Here is a 17,948-nt window from a genome sequence, read left to right as displayed (position 1 = left end):
TGGTCTTGTGATATCGATTTGAGTGATTTTGAATTGCAAATCTTGAGTATTAGAAAGTTGAATTTTTATAATTTGTATGCGTCAAGCTTGTTCCTAAAACTTGAGTTTGTTTCAGCATCATATTTTTACATAATGTAATGTGGCAATACCTACTATAAAGTGTTATCCTTTGTCTATGGCACAAAAAATCATTGTCTACTATCACGGAAGTCAAATACCGGTGTCAATATCGCTTACACTTCATTAGTGACTCGATAATCTTTGAAAACAAACGCTTTCATCGTAAAATGAACGTTAAACGTGAAGCAGGTGTCTTCAAGCTTGATGCAGATGGACAACATTGGTTCGCTGTCTCCTTACAGGGAAATAATCCAGAGTCAAATACTTACATCAAACAAGAGTATGATAGTTATCCCTGCCACGATGCCGAGGTTAGTTTTTCAAAGGTATTTTATTCTCTCCCATGGTAAACATTCTCCAGTGAATCAACAACTGATAACGCCAACTATATATTTATATAAGCAGGAATAAAGTATATTGCCGAAAGAATTACTTATGTAGATATTTTGGAAATCGAATTAGGAATTTATCAATAGCCGTAGAATGAAACTATTTAACACTTTCAACGATTAGGTATAAATACTGTACATGAGATACCAGCGATAGTTAAACCGATTTATTTAGATAAGGTAACGTTGTTACGTTCGCTTTGAATTAACATTACGTATTCTTATTATAGGGCTAATACAAAATGGCGATTAAATTGGTCGACATGATTGAGTATGGACCAGTCTCCTCCACTCAGAGGTGTCCTTATGATATCTCCATAATTATATTAGTAATATTATTTTGTTTTATTTTAAATTAATTTATAATATATATGAATTGACATTGACAATTAATTATTCAAAGATTTTCGTAAGTATTGTTTGAAATATGCTTATTGTCACTATATTTTAAAATACTCGTTCTTATTCAAGTTTGGCGTTAGATAACGATATACACACCATTGGGTCTATTCTATACCTTTCGACCGATAAAGTGATAAATATTATCAAACTTAGGGTTGGTTTGTATCAAAGTATTAACACTTATTGTAACAATTACAATACGTTGGTTGTAATTGTTGCAAACCTACCTACCCTAACTTTGTTAACATTAACGCTTAAGACGACGTTCTACAGACTTGGCCTTGAGAATTGAAAATATGATTTTTTAACATATGGTCCATAATATCTGGTCTACTAGTTAATATAAAAAGGTCGTGTGAAAGTTGTTTGTGTCAATAAATTTGCTCTATATTTCACATTTATTTCATCAGGGCTGTCGAAGACATAAATCATAAATAATTTTTATTTATAATATGTATTATTTAAGTTTTGTGCATCTAATGCCGGGTCCACACTGGCAACAAGTTAAGTTGCTGGCAACCTCGTTAGATTTTACGATAATTATTATGATTATCGTAAAATTTCTTAAGCAATTATGGTAAGTATCGTAAAATTTAATGAGGTTGCCAGCAACTTGTTGCCAGTGTGGAAATGGCTTAATATCCACTGTGGTTCACGTAGTGGCATGGACCTGGGGTTAACTAATTCAGGAAGTCAACACCCATGATAGATTTTTTTCCAGTTTTGGTTGCATTATACCTATTCCAAAACTCTTCTTTAAAATTCGTTTCCGATTTTATAAATGGAAATTTCTCGGTGTACATAGTAAACAAACCTACGAATAAAAAAAGACAAGAAGGAACATACTGATTCATCGCAGTAAAATCTGGCAATCAAATTCGCCATTTTGAAAAGCGACGATTTTGCGTAAACAAATATCACGTGGTCTGTACGTGTGCGGCAAACTTCGAATGTGTTTGTAATTTTGTATATTTTATGTTCGTGTATCACGCATTGTCGTCCATATTTGCCGGCCTTTCTGATTGCCGTGATTTGTACACATCTTCATTCCTGTCTTTTTTTATTCGTAGAAACAAACAGTATTTTTTATTAGTTATATGAAGTTGGCATTGAATTTGTTATAAAATAATACACAATTAAAAGATTTTGAAATAGAAAAAAACACATTTCCAAGCTTTCAGCCGTGCTCACTCATGCATGTCATTCGTCATTTAGATAAGTATATACACATTTTGATGTTATCTTTGCAAAGTGCGAATGTAATGTTTTCACAAATAATTGATATGGATTAATTATACCATCGTATTATTTTCTCGAAATCATAAACATACTATAATAGTATTTGAGTATCAACCTATGTTCAATTTGAATTGGGTTATAATACTAATATACCCGTATATATATCAATAGTATGTTTGCTACAAAATCCACCCAAGTTATCAGTATGTACTTGCACAGGTTTGATTAAAAACTATGATGAAATTAACATTTTAAAAATATTAATGCTTAATATTATTTTGACAGCCCTGTTTTCTGATCGGCTTCATCTCGCAGGTGTTCATAAAATAATAATAATGCTCCGCGCGGCAGACAATATCAGTAATAATAATAATGTTTCTTGAAATAAAATCTCTGATGATTAGTGATTTTTGCGAAAAGATCGATTTAAATTAACGTAGTTACGACGCCGAGGTCCTTTTCATACTGAATTATATTTGAATGTCGAGCTCTTCAGCGGCCCCTTAAGCGTTCGATAAGTATTGAATAGACCCACATGTCCTCATTGCAGAGTGTAAGAGCTGAGACCCCTGACGTGTGAGGTCGAGCTTCACACGTATTGTCGGTCTTCTTTAAAATATTCTTGATTTTATTACATAATGTTTTGTTTTTCAGAATATTGTTTCAGACCCGACGATAATAACATTGAAGAGAGATACTCAGCTTATTGACATCAAGACTGAGCTTATTGAAGACATTTATGAAGATCCGCAACAGGGTTGTTCTTATTCGGAACAACTGAATCGGGTAAGTACCTACTTTAATTTTAATGAATAAGTACTAATCATGTGATGGGGTGGAATGATTATAGTGACGGAATGAACTGTAGAACATTCGAATATTTTGATATCGTTAGCTGTCACCAGTAGGTACCATAACAATAATAAAACAATTTTCATAGGTACCTACTTAATCATTTTTAGATTGTTCTTGTCTTTTCTGCAATCAAGAGCAATACAATATCAATAGGTACCTATTAAGAATAGTATTTATAAAACATACCCATAGTTAAAGTAGGTACTTCAAAAATAGGTGCCTACTGGGTAAAGTATTCAGATAGCAGTGGAGGAGTGATAAAATAAGTCGTGAGAGCGCTACCTACTTTAAATGCAACCATTCTCAAAAAATGTACTTTAAACAATTTAACGCCATTTTGTCAAGCGCTCAGATAACATAAAACAGCTCAAATCCAACCGTTGTATAACCCATTGAACTACCAACCGTTCCGATTCTTCAATGTGATTAAATGAAAGCCGATGTTTTATTAATAAAAACAAAACGAACTTGACACTCTTGAATGTTTTAGTAGGCACGTAAACATTGTGTTTGCTATGCACTGCAATTTGGTTTAATACTGCCTACCTCCTACCTGCTTAGTACCTACCTCTTAGTTATTATCCATGCGACATTCAGTCAGTGCTGCCAACCGTACTATAATTATAGTGCAATACTATAATATTTTAAACCCGGGAAAAATGTAAAATACTATAATTTTGCTCCAAATATGCCAAAATACTATAATTTTATAGGATTCGAGACGGAAAATGTTCCTGTACTATATTTTATACAGAAATACTATAATTTTTACGCCTTTGTCATATAATCAGCATAGAAAAAGATGGCAACACTGCATTCAGTACGTACTTTCACTTCTAGCATGTTTCTTCATGCAGTGACTACAAGCGAAACAAAGCCCCCACACATGAATCGCGATTTCCGACAATTAATCATTTTTGCCAGTAGGTATCTAAAATTAATTCAATACCACACTTGTCTCTAAAACAGCAACACATTGACTGAAATGTCAACTTGAGATGAGTATCATGAAATTCTAACCTGCTACAGCTCGTTGTCTACGAGAACACAAATTTAATTGTAGGATACATTTTTATTTTAAATGTATAAAATATAAACACTGTTCCATGGCACCCAACGATGGCCGAGAGACTTGGATTATAGGTAGCGTAATAATATATCGATAGAATGACAATTACGAAATATTTGACATAACGAAAATCATAAATGAATATTGTTTTTAGTTTAAGTCATGTCGGGATATTTTGTTTCTTAAGTTGCTTTGTGTAATTATGTTATTATGTAATAATTATGTATAATTATTATATAATAATTAATGGATTTGGAACAATCTTTCTTAAAAGCTGTTACCTATATTTTGATATCTGGCTTATAGAGTTAAAACTAAACTTAAAAAGTGTTTTGACAGAGTAAGATGGTTCCTTTGGATGGCTCAGGTAATGCCGAAAAAGGATCGGAAATGAAAGTTAGGTACCTTAATCTTTTGATAGATCAACAAATCAAAGAACCTCATAATCATTACGCTTACCTACCTATTCGTTTCAGATGAATCATTTAACTCATCACGTAGGTACCGCGATAGCTCGTTACATACATTATATTCGATATTAAAAGTTCTAGCTATAGGAAGTTACTCTAGCTATTGAAGTATTCCCTCAGATTAGACCTCTTTTTATTGTGTATAAGCGTACATCCAAAACAATCCAAAAACATTACTACGCCAGGGATTGCCAACCCAACATTCGCAAGTTTTTTTCTAATGTGGCGTCAACTAGATGGTTGACGTAGACGGTGCTGAAAATATACAATACTTTCAATTAAAATTCGGCAAGGGTGCCAGTAAGGATTTATTTTTTCGGTCTATTGTCAACTGTCTTGATTATACAACGCGAATAAATGAATGCCGATATTTTTTAATACAAACAAAACGAACGGCTTGACCAATGTTGAATGTCCCAGTTCGTAAATATTTTTTATTTGCTATGGTTTTTAACTGCCATGGTTCTGACCATTCTGAATCCCATGCACACTGGACGTACCTACCTCTCAGTTGATACCTTTTCCATGCAACCTGCAGTACTTTCACTTTACGCATGTTTCTTCATATGGTAGCTGCAGGCAAAATAAAGGCCCGCACATGATGTCTGTTCTAGAAAAATCTCTCAGATCAGATTTTCCAATACAGATATTAGGTTGCACCCGTATTAAATAACTGATTTGTTTTTTTTTTTTAAATGTAATTATAAATTATTATTTTTTCAGGACGCCGCTAAACAATCTGAAATTAATTTGCTGGTAGTTGATTTCAAAGAGGAGTATGTTGAAGACATAATAAGCCAAAGCATCCATGAGGATCCAAAACCTGGTTCCTTTTATTCGGAATACACAGTAGTAAGTCAGGTGGGTACACAATATTCTAAGAAACTTGAACAATGCATGTAGGTAGTAATGGCATGGAAAAGTTTATGTCAGAGGATTTATTTCAACTTTGAAGTCACATATCGGGGCGAGTGAACATAAATGTAGATGGTGTGGATACTTCCACAAACGTGAAAGTTTATTTAAATAATTGTCAATATGTCACGTGCACTTTGTTATTATTAGGTGTCTACTGTTTTATTAATTGGCTGAACTACGGCTTCGGAGAATGTGAATACAAGATATTTTTTATCCTTTTCGCACGAGGTATATAATGGTAACTTCCGCAAACTTTAAAATGTATGTAATAATTTCACCACCTGTAAACTGTAGTCGTAATTACGTAAGACTGACAAAATTTAATGTGCGTTATTTGTATGTGGGATGTTAGTAGCCTACCTGCACCCTTCGCCACTGGCCCCCGATTACTAGTAATTTATAAAAATAGATTGGAGACTGGTGTTTTATTATAAATCCCCATAAGGTCAAGTGAAAACATGTAGCCAGATTCCGTATAAGTGTTATATTTAGGTCTTACGCATACCTTAGAAATCTGCATCAATAATATATGTATTGTTGGGAATATAAGCAATCGTCTATAATTATATATTTAGGATCCATGCGTAATTACTTCAAATAAACTGATATAACTTTTCAACACACCCATTCTTTCTCTAAATTCTTCCCTCTCTGTATAATATTCTTATATATCTTTAACTGCCCACATGCTCAGCGTAGGTCACAATGGAGTTTTAATGCTATTTTTAAAGCATAACTCTGGACATTCCTTAAACGTTGTAGATCAGTGGTTTCCAAACTTTATGTTACTACGCCTCCCTTTTAAAAAAACCTAATCTTGGAGCCTCCCCTCCTTTATTTCATTAAATAATACAGACATCTTTTTAAATAGCCAAAAATGTACTACTAAATGCAACAAAGAAAAAAAATTAATTATAAATAATTACAAGATAAAAAGAACTTATTATATACAACGTTTTTAAATTCTGTTAAACCATATAAACTTGACTTGACTGGCTTAAACGATCAAAAAAATTTGTACTTGACATGTCATATTGATTTCCATAGTAACGCACGTATATATATAAATAAATTTGTTGCTAGGACCCCAGCCCCTAACAACCAATAATGGTGTCGAAATAACTTTTTTATACAAAATAGAATTAACTGAAAATGAATTCAATTCAACTTAAAGATGGCTAAAAGAATTAAAAAAAATGCATTGACATTGTGTTCTGATATATTCTAAAAGTTTCACATGTCTAGTATTACCAAATACAACCCTTCTCCATAAAAAGGTCTCGAATGCCGTATCAGGAATTTAATATCAATATTAAAATACCCCTGAAAAAGTTAAAAAGCCCTGCACTACAAACACAAAATTTGAACATTTTTGCAAAACGAAGGCGCTACCTCGGTATCCTTTTCAAACCAAGGCCATGGGTTCCTGCTCGCCCCAAGATAACAAATAACATTCAACCTTGAGATAGTTCCGAACGCATCGCTTTAGAAATCTCTCATGTAACCCGCTCCGCACCTCTCGCATACCGAGCCAGCCCTTTGATTTGTGATTGAGATAATGGCAAGACAGTGCAAATTCCTAGGCGAGGGAGGACGGTGGATAGTGCCACGCGCTATGGTCGACGTGGCCGCGCGGCTTTCCTCAATACAAAAATGCAGGCCGCGCTTGTTCCCAGTTCTTTTCAATTCTGTGACCCCTTTTACCATTTTTACGTCAATAACGATACATATAACTACCCTTGAAATGAATCACGTGTCCAAAAAAGTGCTTGGGCGTCAATGCCGCCGGTGTGACCAAACACGTGCTCAAAAATATCGACAATAATGTGTGTAATCTAAGATCCTTGTTGTAGCCTATATTGTAAATTTATCGATGTTTGCCTATGTGTTAGCTTAAATAAATTGCTTTTCTGCGCAAAACTGTCAAATCAAAAATGTGTTTTATCAAAATTATATCCTGTCCTGATGTTACACATAACCTCGAACCTGAAGTGATACCGGATCAGGACACTTACCTAGATGCACTCGAGTTCCCTTTCCCCCGGTATCATTAGCTAGTCGGGAAGTTAGTTAAAAATCGATTGCAAGATTTTACCGGACAAATAAGATTACGAGTTAAGAAAAACGTTGTTAAATAAATAAGATTTTACTAAGTATATTTATCTCTACATTAATTTGTTTTTCATGCGATGGATCTGCTTGTTTCTTAGCACTAAGTGCACTTTTTCTACTAAACGGGGTCGATATTTGGATTTCATTGCAGCTAATGCAGAAAATTCCGTTTCGCATAAAAATGTGATAATACGAATGATATAGCAGTACCTACTTTACTTACAACTTGCATTGATTTCTTGACAAAGTATTATATTACTTCTTCACTTCGATTCAATCAAAATTGAACTAGGGGTTTTGTTTAATTCTATATTTTTTTTCCTTTTCAATAGTACTCAATCCAATTTCATCAAATCATCACTCAAATTCAAATTGGTATAATATGTTGATTGGCATATGCAGATTTGATTCAGCAATCATCATAATATTGGTATCACATCAAATTGCAATGCACAACCACATATTATATTTAAAATATTTAACAGTCTCGAAGCAAAGTTGCGTACTGATTATAAGCCATGTATTTGACCATTCAAGTGTGATAAATATCTGACGAATACTATAATAAATACTATTTTATGTAATAAAATACTTTATGCAGTTATCAAATATTTAAAATAAATATATAGGAATATAAGTCTTCAAAATTATATAAATAGATTATCTACAACGTTTATGGAATGTCTAGGATCATGCTTTGAAAATAGCATAAAAACTCTATTTTGACTTACAAGGCGCACGTCCTCGCTTAAGGTGTGTGATTTTTTTAATATTAATTTCTGTTATACATACATATAATGTTATTTAATGCAAAATACTCCACTTTCTTTTAGTTGATTCCTGCAACTACCGCCATGCCATATACCGTAAGTCTCGGATTGCCAAAGAGGCTCTTAGAAGTACAAGAGCCATACGATGAAATACAGATTGACTATCAAGACATTAAAAAAGAATTAGGGCTTAAGCATACATAATCTAACGTTACAGATCCCAAATTATTTGTAGCCGAAATAAAGCTAGAAAAAAAATCGTTTAACAAGGTAAATTTTGTGTGCAGTTTTTGTTTTGATTTTTTTGCATCGTTATCTCTATTGAAGCTTCACAAAGCGTGTCATAAAAAATCAATAGCGGATAAAATGATAAATTTCAAAAGCATTCGATACGATGCCAAGAATCTAAATATAACAAATCATTCCGATGAAAAGCCATTTAAATGTGACCAATGTAATTACTCTTGTATCCAACGTCGTCATATGAAAATACACAAAATGACTCATTCCGGTAAAAAGCAATTTAAATGTGACCAATGTAATTACGCTTCTATAAAATCTAGTGATCTTAAAGTACACAAAATGAGTCATTCTGGTGAAAAGCCATTTAAATGTGACCAATGCAATTACTCATCTTTTAGATCTAGTCGGATGAAAATGCACAACATGACTCATTCTGGTGAAAAGCCATTTAAATGTGACCAATGTAATTACTCTTCTTTACAATCTAGTGATCTTAAAATACACAAAATGACTCATTCTGGTGAAAAGCCATTTAAATGTGACCAGTGTAATTACTCTTGTATAAGATCTGGTGATATGAAAAAACACAAAATGACTCATTTTGGTAACAGGCCACTTAAATGTGCGCAATGTGATTATTCGTGTATACTATCTTATAACATGAAAACACACAAAATGACACATTCTGGTGAAAAATCATTTAAATGTGATCAATGTGAATACTCGTGTATACTATCTGCTTACATGAAAAAACACAAAATGACTCATTCTGGTGAAAAGCCATTTAAATGTGACCAATGTAATTATTCATCTATAACGTTTAGTAGCATGAAAAAACATAGAATGACTCATTCTGGTGAAAAGCCATTCAAATGTGACCAGTGTAGTTACTCATGTATCCAATATAATGTTATGAAAAAACACAAAATGACTCATTCCGGTGAAAAACCAATAAAATGTGATCAGTGTGATTACTCTTGTATATATTCTAGCAGCCTTAAAAGACACAGGATGTCGCATTCTGGTGAAAATCCATTTTAATGTGATCAATGTAGTTACTCATGTGCAGGACCTGATGCACTTAGATCGTATACAATGACTCATTTTGGTGAAGTGCTGTTAAAATTTAATCTATGAGATTACTCGTGTTATCAATCTTAACCTGAAAATTTCTGAAATTGTTGTCGAATATAAGTACTAATGTGTACTTACAATATTTTATTTTTTAATTATTCTAATACTTCTGTACATAATACGGTAACTTGAAATCACTAAAATTAAAAATATCACATTCTGGTGAAAAACTTCTTATTTTTTTTGCCTCATCTATAACAGCAGGTTATTTGAAATAATATAACAAAAGAACATTATTTATTTAACATTTTTAAAAATATATTTATAATATATATATTATATAAAAATATAATATATTGAAAAATATATAGTAGAGGAACATTTTTCGTCTTGAATCCTTTAAAATTATAGTATTTCGGTATATTTGGCGAAGATTATAGTATTTTACATTTTTCGCGAAACAAAATTATAGTATTGTACTATAATTATAGTACGGTTGGCATCACTGATTAACGCTGTCAAATTGTAAGTATACGCCATAGTGGTTTTAATAATGCTATGCGAACGCTGACGAGGAATAGCCACTCGAGCCGAGTGGACCCACCATACTCTCACGAAAGTGTGTCTGCATTAAAACGGGTTGTGATTTTTTGTGTGGAAACAGAGAGTCACTACATTGGTCATTCTTCAAACATCCATAAGGTACCTATGTACTCTACAACAGTATTCACGAGTAGCCAATGGCATTATTAATGGACAGCGCAGTCAATACAGTAGCTGGAAAGTAAATTCGCGCATAGTGACATTCGCACATGCATAGGTAGACGTCAAGCAATTTCCATTATGCGATATCACGCATCGGAAATTTATAGGAATATCACCTGTATTGTAATGGTGTTAGAACAGTGTTTCTAGTGTAAATGTTCATTTGAGCGAACCCTTTTCGAACCGAACCATTCAGCAGACCGACAAAAAGCATTAGGAATTTATAGCAATACCACCTTTATTGTAATGGCGTTAGAACAGATTATACCATTCGGCAGAAACGACAAAAAAGTGTCATTTTTTCCAGATGCTTCGTCCATATTAATGTCATTGCGAGTAGCCGTTTTAAAATAGAATGACAACAGGCAAAGTGCTAACAAAACCAACATCACATTGATTAACAATGCCACATGGCAATTCATATGTATTTATAGTAATATAATTAAAAATAGAACAATATATTGGGTAATAATGTTCTCAAAGGGAACGAAACCGGTCGTTAGACAATCATGTGGACCAATTAAATTACTAGATACCTACTTATATTGTTTTAGTACTATCACAAGAACATTTTCGTAATTTAAATTCAAAACGAACGTTCCAAACTTATCTTATCTAAATTAATTAATAGAGCGTACCATTACTGGCGACTTATTTACAATAATTATAATTGGTAAAGTATTCAAGAGTTTCCTTCCACAGCCGTTGAAAAATTACCCTTTCTATTTCCGAAGTGACAACATATTTCTTCCGGAAACGCATTTTTTCCTGTTTACTTAAAGTATGTATCATGCAACCTGCATCAAACAAACGAAATCGGACGGTTGGGTTTGGGACCGTTTGGTAAATGTCCACGGAAACGCTTTTCTGACAACAAATTAGTGTTGCCAATGCTTAAAATTAATTCAATCATTTATTTCCATAAAACGGCAACTCTACGTCACAACACCATTACCAAACAAAACAAAAACCTGTCAAAAATGAACTTTGAAACGTCAACCGGCAGTCCTTCAGCGCGTCCGAATAATAATTATTGTACAACACTACAACGAAGCCTAACAACAGTTAACGTGATCAAACAGAAATTGAGACGAAGTTTACGTAGATTCAAAATGGAACAAGATAAGTTGTTTCAGACTATTTAAAACAAATACCAAAGTGTTGTACCCACGCGTATAAAAGTCAGTTCTGCGGAACTGTCTATATTGTCGTAATAATAAATAGTTTGGCGTGGTCGCGGTGTTACAGATATCTTTGGCTAATACTATATCGATGTATATCTCTTACTCGTCCCAAGATAATCAATATTCACGAGTGAGATGTTATGGACACCACGTGGATTTCTTGCAGCATCTCGTTCCCTACTAAACATAGCATGGGTTGGTGTTTACAAAGTGCTTGGTATTTTCACAACCTTTAAATACGCAGAATTGATTTTCACACAAAAAAGTGACAACCATGAATGTCTCAAACATTATAGTTAATACTCGCAAAAATTCAGCTGCCTAATAACATTACAAAATATTCAGTTTACACAGCAATGATAAACAATCTACCCTATTTTGCTTTCATGTATAAAACGCATTTTTGAATGGCTACCTTCATACTGATTATTAATGTGTATACATTTTGTTTCAGAAATACCTTTGTGCGGATTGGAGTACCGCAGCACCATTGTGGAATTGACAATCTTAGAGCTCTCACAGACGGGATTCCGGTGTCGAGCCACCGAAGAATCCAGCCACTCTACACTGCAGTGGCTATGGCAGCCACTGAATTCATATCGCACCATCACAACTAAACTGCCACAAGTGCAAAATTATATGATTTGAGTTAATTATTACGTTTAATCGCTTCACCGCGGAACATTTAATTACTATTTAAATACCACGTTTATATAACATGCTAATTATATATAATGGTCACCAAATGAGGATACAACAGCTGTGCTGTCAGCGATGTAAGGATTAATAGTCTATCATTCATAGTAGGGGAAATGTGTTCAAAATGGCACAGTGGGGAAAAATAAACTTTTGCTCTACTGGCGAAATGGTGCAGTCTAACATGATGCAACTAGCTGAGTAACAATGCATGACCCTTCTTTTAAATATTCAGCCATATTGAGTTTACTCAAAACAGCCGTACAAGAAGATATTACAGTGGAAAGATTTGTGAACCAAACGAATATTTTTGCAGCTTGTCGACAAAAGGTAATATTACATGTATTTTATATTATTAAATCTATATATATATATATATATATATATAAAAACCAGCTTAAGTAGCCGTTATTAGTGTTCATGTACGATGTAAATTTATCATAATTACTGAAGTGTAAACTGCATTTTTTTAACGAATTTGCCAAATTCATTTGATTGGGATAAAATGGCATACATTATGGTAGGCTAAAACGGCATATTATGTGATTTATGATTTTATTGTTTCTGAAAGATTATGTTCCGAAATTACCTACGTAAAACTCTGTAAGAGACATGGGATACAATGAAAATAAATCAGGCAGTTTTAGCTGTGAAAATGAATGGAAGAACTTAAAGAAGGCATTTTTTAAATATAAATAAAACAATTAAAACGGAGATAAACATCTTGGAAGATTTATGACTACTTTTCCAGTGGAAATTGAATGTCAAAATATGAAATTTTTATTTGATAATATATTTTTGTTTCTATTTTTGACAAATATTTATGTCGTTTGCCATTTTGTACAACCGGAGGGGTGAAATGATTTTTAACTACACGTTTTTACTTCTTATTTTTAAAGTAGTTTTACTTTATTCGTGCTCCGTTTTTATAATAAATTATACGTTTTAATATTCTTTTTTTCATTAAACTAAACACTATGCCATTTTGTACACCCTTCTTCTACATGTACCGAAAATTTCATATCTGTAAGTCAAAAGATCGTTCAATTTCTAAATATATTTCGAAAACACAGTACAAAAATGCGAAAGGTAAAACCAATTTTGCGTTAGGCGGTTTAATTTAAATGGTGAGGTTTCATTACGCTCGTCTAATTAATAATAATATAATAATAATCACATGTTGGTCGAAGAATACAATACTATTATTATTATTACGTATTATTATTACGACGTTGAATCATAAAGAAATTACTTGCCGCAATAAACTATGTTCTTTAGTCGATGCAGCTTTAACAAACCATTTATTTTATATTATAAATAATAATTATATTATATCTAATAGCTTTTTCGCAGGTACCTTTAACTAATATAGATACATACAAATACCAACTAATATATACCTAAAGTAATACTATAACTAACTAAAATATACTAAACGTTAATTTATTTAGATTTAGAATATTTTATATCTACTAATCCGAAATGTCAAACTATACCACTTACCGTGATTAAATTAGTTATAAGACCTTAAGTAGATAAAATGCAGGCTAACGTTCATTTCTAAAAGAACACACGCCCGTTCTATTCAATCATGTATTTAGGTATTACAGGAGCGAAGGGTGAAGGTAGGCTGTTAAGATCCGCCATAATTAGTGCACATTAAACTTTTTTAGTCATACGTATTTGTTTTTATTGACAATTTACAGATATTATTGGTTAGATTTTTAAAATCAATTAAACCCTGCCTAAACCAAACCATACTAATTTTGGTATATTTTGGGCGTTACGACAAAATTGTGCATACCTTTTCATTCATACTTATTTGTTTTCGTTGGATTAAGAATAAATATCATTACACATTTTGTTGGTTGTTTTTTTTTAATTCATTCAGCCTTGTCTAAACCAAACTATAAAAGATTAAAAAAAAATTATTCTATCTTTAAAATATTCAAAGTTATGTATGTTTTAATTGCATAATTTTAGATATTTTATAAATAGGTATTTTTTTACTATTATCTATTATGGCTTGGTTTTGCAGGGTTTAATTGAATTAAAAAAACGAAACAACAGCTTCTGTAAATTGTGGTGTTATTTCAATGAAAAAAATACTAATACATGATAAAGTTTAGTGTGCACTATATATAGTGGATCTTAACAGCCTACCTCCACCCTTCGCTATTGAGGTATTATTATTTGATTTAAATATATATAACGTGGAAAGACACATGATTCATGACATGCAACGGCAGGTACCTTCCTACATATTTCATTCAAAAAACACTTTTAGAAAATAAAAGGTTTTTATTTTTTTTACTTTTTCCACATTTTATTTCATAATTTTGATATACAAGCGCTTTTATCCTAGCGTAAATTTTCAATTGAATGACAGTAAAAAATATAGGTACATATTATTGAATAAAAAAATATTATAGAGAACGTCGGTTTCGATTGTTTACTTAAATTAATATTAACTTGTTGGTGATATTTGTACTTATTTATATACATTATGAGATTGCCTAATTTTATCATAGAAAAATTTGCTGTGTTTAAAATTCACCTACCGTATGTTAAAAAAAAGGTTCCCTATCAATGACAAATTTTGTATTGTACATTGTAGTGATGAACGCTCGATAAATACAAACTTCATTATTCCCATCCTAACCAAATAATAAAAAAATATATTTCCTATCTATAAAATATCCAAAGTTGTGTACCTATAATTTAATCACATAATTTTAGATATTTTAGATGCCTATTAATATTAATTATGCGTCAATGATAAATTAAAATTTACAAAATAAATAACGCCGAGGAGTTCAATGAAAAGACAATAGGTAATTAGACCTGGCTTCAGCAATAAAAATAATTACACGACAAAGTATGGTAAATACATTGAGAGAAAAACTTGTTAGTATTTATTTCTTTACATACCTACTTAAGTAGGTATTTTGAAGATGCTCGACCAAACTGATCTATTTGATTATAAACTATTGTCAATAATGAATTTCATCAAATCGATCGTAAGAAATTTTCTCACTAACACCACCATCTGTAAATTGTCTTTTTTATTGAAAACAGAATAATATTATTTTTTTTTTCAGAATCTGGATCAGTATGAAACACTGTTTTCATTTATGCATTTTATTTTGAAGAAATTTCTATTTAGCTAAAAAACATGCCTATTAATATTAATTATGTTTCAATGATAAATTCAATTTCAATAATAATAATAGCACACGTGTCGCCGCATCAAAGCGGTCTTTGTATTAATTATTATTATTATTACGATGGCCGGAGTTTCGACCGAGGCAATGAAAAAAAATAGGTAATAAAAACCGCGTTTGCAAATAATAATGAGTTCGAGCGGCTTGACATTGTGGCGGGCAAAGGAAAAGTGTGCGATTCTAGTCAACACGAGTATCTTCCGTCTGAACGCTCCCATTTAGTTATGTGTAAATGCGGAATCTCCGCCACACAGGTGGCTTAAAAAAAGTGCGATACGGGTGTCTTCCGTCTGAACGCTCCCATTTAGTTATGTGTAAATGCGGAATCGAACCACGCCGGTGGCTCGACACCGGAATCCCGTCTGAAAGAGGGCTTATGCTTGTGATCATTTGAGCCGCGTTGACTCGGACCGAGTGCCATCCAAGCGCACTCGTATGAGACAGCTTTATACAAATTACTCCTATCCAAGCTAACTTGGATGAGTAGGACGCGGCCCGAGTAGCTTGGATAAGAATAATTAGTATAAAGCTGTCTCATACGAATGCGCTTGGATGGCACTCGGTCCAAGTGTACTTGGACCGTGTGAACGCGGCTTTACCAACTGATTTTTTATATTTCCTATGTATGGTTGTATTTGTCCGACACAGTAATGTGTCACATAATGTTCCTTTGCTATTTTATATTTAAAAATAATATTTCCATTAACATCAAGTTTAATTTTGATCTGTGCTATAGTTTTTGTGATAGTTAAGTTGATTTGTTAAATACTTATGTGACCTTTTCCATTATTGTAATTAAAATTCCAATGCCCATTTTTAATCTAATAAAAATATTAAAAACATTCTACATTTTCTTTTTTAAGCATTACCATGAAAATATACTTTCCATCATTAATTCTCTTTATTTTAAAATTTGATTGAACTGTATTGGCAAGATTTGAAATTAAAACTAATTGAATAAGTTTTAGAATTTATGAAAACTAGTCTCAGAATTAGAATTTATGCCCAACATCATGATGTAATCTCAGTAAACTAGCACTAGAAAATCTGGTGGTGCCGGATGGTAACCTACGGAATGGTACTTATGGAAAATTGTAAAAAAAAACAAGTTTTAACATATTATGATTTTATTTCAATTAAGTAATATGTAATTTTAAAAGAGCAGTCTAGTTTTATTGTTATATCACAATGGTATCCTGAGATACAACGCGAATCTTCTATATCTTTCCAGATCAGCCAGTGGGTAAGTACCTGTAAGGCGTGGCTAAGTCTATCATTGCATCTTCCTCGACCATTTCTGATAGATATTGTTTTATTTATATTTATAGCATATTCCTTTTCTTCTTAATTCCACAAGTCCCTTCTCCAGCAGTTTTTAGCGTATATGGCACTATGCCAGTGGCTGAAATCACACCCGGCTTTGTGGGATTTTGAACCTGAATTGTGTGGCTGTATTCCAGTGAATTATTTTTATATGATATTATATTCGTTAAATAATAGGCACTTACAACACCGAAACAAATATTATGTAGGTACTGATTTCCACACCACCCTGGAGGTATAGTGCTATGGTGAGTTTTTTTTTTACTTTGTGGTTTCCCCAGGAGGCATATCGTTACCTTACTTTGAAAAGGTTCTATTTGCACTTGACCATGTTTTGAGCTATGAGCGTTTGAAATTTCGAATGGTCATATTTTGAATATAAAAAGAAAAAAGGTGCTTTTAATGATTTTTCAATATGTTTATAGATATTTTACTTGTTTTAAGAATAATTTCTTATAATTCAAAGCAGTATATTAGGAAATAACTAGTACCTATAATTGTAATTAGAACCTTGTCGTACTGAATTGACAACAATAATTTGTTTGAAAAGGTTCTATTGGCTATATGAACTTTGTCAAACAAACTATTCTCATTTTTGAGATGTTTCTTTATGTAAATATAGTTAATAAAAGATTTATTTAGATGGTATTATTAAACAATTATTTATTTTTCATAAAAAATACGGTTATTAAAAAAAATCAATATATTCTAACAAACAGAGTTATGGTATTATAATAATATAGTATCATTTTCCATTTTTTTTAACCTTAGAACACCTTTCAGATACAAATGATTATTTAATCTTAATTCAGTAATAAAATAAAATTACACTATTAATTGTTATATACATTATATTTTAACAATTTAAATTTATACATAATAATGAAATAATCCATTTAAAAAACTCAGTATTTTAAGGATAAATTTTTAATAAAGCACAATAATAACTTCTATCAACTAACGGCATGAAAGGAAACATAGCTTTTATATCTGATATTTTCTCATCAGATATATCTGTTTTTTTGGTCACAACTTTCGTCCTGATCACTGCTGGTGAGGTTGGTGGTAACTTAACTTGACGAGGCTTTTCTAATC

At 32.1% G+C, this 17,948-nt stretch overlaps 2 protein-coding genes across 2 annotated transcripts in view; one reads left to right on the top strand and one right to left on the bottom strand.

The window, feature by feature from the left end:
- The window catches only part of LOC147076129 (uncharacterized), a 208,942-nt gene that overhangs the window by 162,272 nt on the left and 28,722 nt on the right, over window positions 1–17,948 (bottom strand). The gene's annotated exons all lie outside the window — the stretch shown is intronic.
- On the top strand, window positions 252–9,885 carry LOC147076131 (uncharacterized). The gene is made up of 4 exons (XM_085941386.1): window positions 252–431; window positions 2,805–2,936; window positions 5,268–5,405; window positions 8,408–9,885. The coding sequence occupies exons 1-4, from the start codon at window positions 288–290 to the stop codon at window positions 8,546–8,548; spliced, it is 555 nt and encodes a 184-aa protein (XP_085797512.1). The 5' UTR covers window positions 252–287; the 3' UTR covers window positions 8,549–9,885.

This window comes from Rhyacophila brunnea, unplaced genomic scaffold (genome assembly GCF_057557595.1).
Source record: "Rhyacophila brunnea isolate RB1 unplaced genomic scaffold, BYU_Rbru_1.0 scaffold_13, whole genome shotgun sequence".
Taxonomy (NCBI): domain Eukaryota; kingdom Metazoa; phylum Arthropoda; class Insecta; order Trichoptera; family Rhyacophilidae; genus Rhyacophila; species Rhyacophila brunnea.
Note: the sequence above shows the minus strand (reverse complement) of the source record. Positions and strands in the feature narration are given on the sequence as shown.

Coding starts and splice junctions, on each gene's coding strand:
- LOC147076131 (XM_085941386.1), top strand. CDS start 288: ATGAACGTTAAACGTGAAGCAGGTGTCTTCAAGCTTGATGCAGATGGA. Junction 2,937..5,267: donor ATTCGGAACAACTGAATCGG/GTAAGTACCTAC, acceptor TTATTTTTTCAG/GACGCCGCTAAACAATCTGA. Junction 5,406..8,407: donor AATACACAGTAGTAAGTCAG/GTGGGTACACAA, acceptor ACTTTCTTTTAG/TTGATTCCTGCAACTACCGC.